The 4,952-nt window shown below is 27.7% G+C and overlaps 1 protein-coding gene across 1 annotated transcript; it reads left to right on the top strand.

Moving 5' to 3' along the window:
• Positions 1,929-4,068, top strand: LOC107611750. Its single transcript, XM_016313645.2, has 2 exons — positions 1,929-2,505; positions 3,583-4,068. Exons 1-2 carry the CDS (start codon positions 2,096-2,098, stop codon positions 3,815-3,817), a joined length of 645 nt encoding a protein of 214 aa, XP_016169131.2. The 5' UTR covers positions 1,929-2,095; the 3' UTR covers positions 3,818-4,068.

The raw sequence follows: 4,952 nt of genomic DNA, 5'->3' as shown, positions 1-4,952 counted from the left end.
CTGTTTATGGCCCACCTGTCATAAAAAGTAACTCCACATCAGCTTTTGCATCATAAACAATAAATAGAAACTCAAAGTATCTATCTCTTCTCCATTAGGAGGAACTAACTTTAGTCCCTATTGTGGTCCCACTTAATTAATTAATTAAAATACTTAAAATTAATATAATTAATTTTTTTCAATAATATTATTTAAATTTATAAATTTAAAAATAATTCATTATTAAAAGATATTAATATTAAATAAATTCATATATAATAATAATACACAATATATAATTCGAGATTATACTAATTTATAGTTTTGTGTTTACAACTGCTAATTTTAATAATATCATTAGCATTTTAAATTTTAAAAATAAAAATAACCAACTCAACTAAAAATTATTTTATAAGGTATAAAAATTAAATTTATTTTTTAATGTAAGTAAATTTAATTAATTATAATATAAATAATTAATATAAATTATTAATTAAATAAAAATTTAATTATTTAATCTAATTAATTATTTAATTAATTATTATTTAAATAATTAATATAAATTATTAATTAAATAAAAATATAATTATTTAATATAATTTTTATTATAATTATTATTAATTTAATTATTATTTAATTATTTAATTATTTCAGATTTTATATTATTATTTTTTTATAATAACTTGCCAAATGGCAAGTTGTTATTGGTTAATTTGAGTCCCTGCTTACCTTGATCTTTGTGCGGGAACTCACTCCTTCTCTCCTCCAATGGTTAGAGTTCCTATATGTCAAAAAAAAGTCAAAGAGAAACTCACCATTGGAGGTGCTCTAATAACCCACTTGGAGCAACTTTTTCACTTCTTGTTGACTTTAATTTCTTTATTTCCTCTTATCTTACCATCTTTAATTTAATACTTCTGAATTAGTACTCTCTTGTTTAGAATTTTTAAACTATATAATGGTAATTTTATGAAAAGAATATAATGTACTAACATATATTGTAGAGAACCTTTTGTTGAAAATAATTTGAGAGATCAATATATATTCAATGAATTGATCTTCGTATCCAAGACATTTTAAACGTGAAGAATCACTCTTGCCGACAAAGTCAAGTCAAACCCAAAGGCCTCAAGAATTGTGTTATCAATGTAGGAAAGAAATTTCCCTGAAACGCATATGTCCATTCAAAAGATAAAAGATAAATATATTTATATTACGAAAAATAAAAGCTGAAATTTAACTTGACTCTAAAAAAACCTAGAATCGATAAAGGAAATAAAGTTTAACGATTGTTGTGATAAGAATGAGCAACGTGGATGCCCATTCCCATGCAAGACTCATATTTTCAAAGAGAGAATGAATATTAAATATGTGTTGAAAATCAAGACCCCATGCATGTATAAATAGGGGGGTATGGTACGAGGCTTTACACACAACAAGAAATAAAAATACTCTCTCTTTTCTTTCTTACACAGAAGCAAGTAATAAGAAATCTATTCCCTCTTTATGCTACAATCAAATACTATTCTCCTTATATTTCTACTACAATTCTTTCTCCTATTTTATTTTATAAGTATTTTAAACTCTATTTTCTATTACTCTTTACATATAATATTAATAGCAATATTAACCATCTTTATTATATTGAGATAGTATCAAATGCAAATCTCTCTCTCTTTATTTTTAATACTTTTCCTTATCTTTGTATATATATACACAATACAACATATAATATTATTATATATATATAACAATTATTGAGCTAATTATATTAATAATAGAGTCTTCTATTTATACATCTTTATTTTATATATCTTTTATTTATTTTACAACATAACTTACGTTAAAAGACTAAAATATTCAATTAAAAAATATTTGGAAAATTAGGCTAAAATTTAAGACAAATTAACAGATGAAAATTGAAAGGAAAATACGTGAAATGGTGATTGCCATATTTACCCTTATTGGTTTGCCAGTGTAATCTGGTTCGCGCTGTATCGCTGACGCTTGAAAGTTTCCTCATCTTTCTTATTTCTGTCTTCAATGTTATAACAAAACAAAATAATTTTTGAGATTTTGATCCAGGTTTTACAGGTCTACTGTAGACTGAAGAAGAATGAGTGCAAAAGAAGTAAAAAATGCAAGAATGAGTGAAGAGGAATTAGATACTCTTTTAATGATGGATATGGAGAAGATCATAGAGCTGTTTGCTGACGACACCGGCGGTAATCAACCACCACAGTTTCAGTCTCCGCCTCTGCCTCGGCCGATCTGGACTAGGGACGAGAACGAACAGTTTGAGATTGTTATTGCTCAATGTTTTATGGAAGCTATAGAGAACCGGTGGGAGGCCGTGGCTGCTCGTCTCCCCGGGAAGACTCCGGCTCAGTTGCAAGAGCGCTTCCAGAAGCTTCTGAATGACATCAGTCTCATCCAAAACGGTTATCTTGTTAATATACATGACTCGTCCATCATCAATGGAACAATACCACCACCAATTTATTGGACTCATCATCATCATCACAGGTCGGTAAATTCTTAATATTTTCATTCTCTTTTTATTTCTTTATTTATTATTTGCCGGTACATGTATATGGTATAGGTGTTTGGCATCCTCTGTTATGTAAATTCTAAATATACAACTTGTAGAAAAAAGACTCTGTAAAATGAGTTTGGCAAGATTGCAATATGCCATCAGGAGATGTCAGAATGGAATTTGCAAGGTGTTAATAAATAACACAAACATCTCTTTCGTTCTATTTTGAAAAGAATCGCATTCAGTAATGCTAGATTAGATAGTCAATTCTTTTTGGCTGATATAAAAATTATTTTGTTTATCTAAAATTCAAGACTCTAAATTGTAACTTTGAATCCTAAATTATAAACTTAAATACTAAAATGGACTAATGCTGATTAATTAAAGATAAAAAATATTATTTGTGTGTTAAAATCAGACACCAAAATTAACTATATAAATATACGTATTGTTTAGCTCATTTTTAGTATGTATTTTTTATTCTAACACTAGTAGATAATTTTAATGCACACAATTGGTTCATATACTTTTTCTTATGAGTTTATCCCACAACATTGTAACTGCCAAGATTGCAATTATGCATCAAGATAACAATCTAATTAGCAAGTAGAATTTGGATACTGGGGTTAGTTAAAGTTAGTTAAGATTGGTATATTGGTTAGGTAGTTGTCACTTAATGTAAGTTAGGAGCTGATATGTGAAGGATTAGTTAGTCGTGTTGCTAATTATATTAGATGACACCTCAGCAAGTTGATTATTAGTTTGTTAGAAGGGTGCTGATCTAGTGCAGCTAAAGTATAGTGTAGGTGCTGTATATGTATGTATTTGTAACTCACCTGTAAAGTGTGATTCACCATTTGATGCTCTCAAGTATTTTGCAATTGTGCCTTTCTCTATGTTTTCTCTCACAGGAAAGTGCAACTACTCACACTTCCAATACCTTTAAAAGTAGTTCTGTTATTTCTGGTTTCCTTTCTAGCAAAACTCTTTTCTGGCCATGTACACAATTCCAATTCTTGATTTCAATAACATAATCTTATAGTTCTATCTCTCTTCTATCATGGCAGGACGGAGGTAGTGGAGGCTGCAGCGAACAAGGCAGCGCCAATGGAGATTATATTATCGTCGTCAGCCATGGATGCCAAAAGCAACATAATCTCACACAAACCTTTGTCTATGGCTACTAGGAAGAACAATAAACGGAAAATAGTTCATTGTTGGACTGAACAAGAGCATTGGTATATTATTATATTGCTTTTTTTTCCTCTTTCTTATTTATTTGTTTATTTATTATCTTGTTGAATGTTGGTGTTTATCAACAAAGTGAAGCAACTATAGTAATTTGGCTTATCACTTATCTTTGGGAACATTGTTTTATATTATAGTATAGATATTCTAAAGTTGTTCATGTTATCAGTTTTACTTTTATAAGTTCGGCACCTCTCTTTTGTAAGACATCTTCATTCATAGTAATACATATTACACTCTCTAGCTACTCTCTGCCTCACTTCTCTGCTCTTTCATCAAAGCTTGACATAAGTGTTCTTGTGTTCCAATGAGTTGGAGAATGATATTGATAATTTTTGTCTATAATACTCTCTGATTCTAAGGTATCCTGCTTATCCTATCTAGAGCTCCTTTAGTTAAATTAAGGTTTAATTATTCTGTTAGTCCTATAGTTTATCAAATTTATAATTAGGTCTTTATATTTTTTTTTTCAATTCGGTAGTTGTACTGTTTTTAATTTTATAATTAGGTTCTTTTTAGTATAAAAAATATTAGAGTTAACTGAATATTTCTTTGCAAATTGAAGATATTTATAATTAAAAATTTAATTAAAATTTTAATCACATGTATTTTGAGAAAAATATTATATTTAATTTAATACTTTTGACATGAAAATGACCTAATTATAAAATTAAAAGTAGTATAAGGATCCAATTAAAAAAAAAACAAAAACTTAATAAAAAATTTAGTAAAATTATAAGAACCAATAAAATAATTAAACTTTAAATTAGTTACATACTCTGATTATTCAATTGTGATAATATAGTGAAACATAGATTAATAACATCATAACCCATTTGAGAGTGCTGTAAAGCAATCGCAGATGAGACATAATTTTATTTAATTATTAAATTTGTATATTGTTTTGACAATGGTTGATATAATAATATTTCTGGCTGAACTGAAAAACTAAAAAAATAAAGTTGTTTGATATCTAAAAGTATGGATACAATCAAAATGCATATCTTCTAATTGCAAATTCCATACTTTATAGTAGGTGCAAATATTTAGAGTTAGATCTTCATTTTCTTCAAGATTTAGTGAACCAAAAATCACTTTATATTCTTCACATACTCTCTTAAGACCAAGTGTGTGTTTGGATTACAGTTTATAAACGGGAGTTTGCATAAAATTGATTTTGCAAATTTGA

This window comes from Arachis ipaensis, chromosome B08 (assembly GCF_000816755.2).
Source record: "Arachis ipaensis cultivar K30076 chromosome B08, Araip1.1, whole genome shotgun sequence".
NCBI classification, from domain to species: domain Eukaryota; kingdom Viridiplantae; phylum Streptophyta; class Magnoliopsida; order Fabales; family Fabaceae; genus Arachis; species Arachis ipaensis.
Note: the sequence above shows the minus strand (reverse complement) of the source record. Positions and strands in the feature narration are given on the sequence as shown.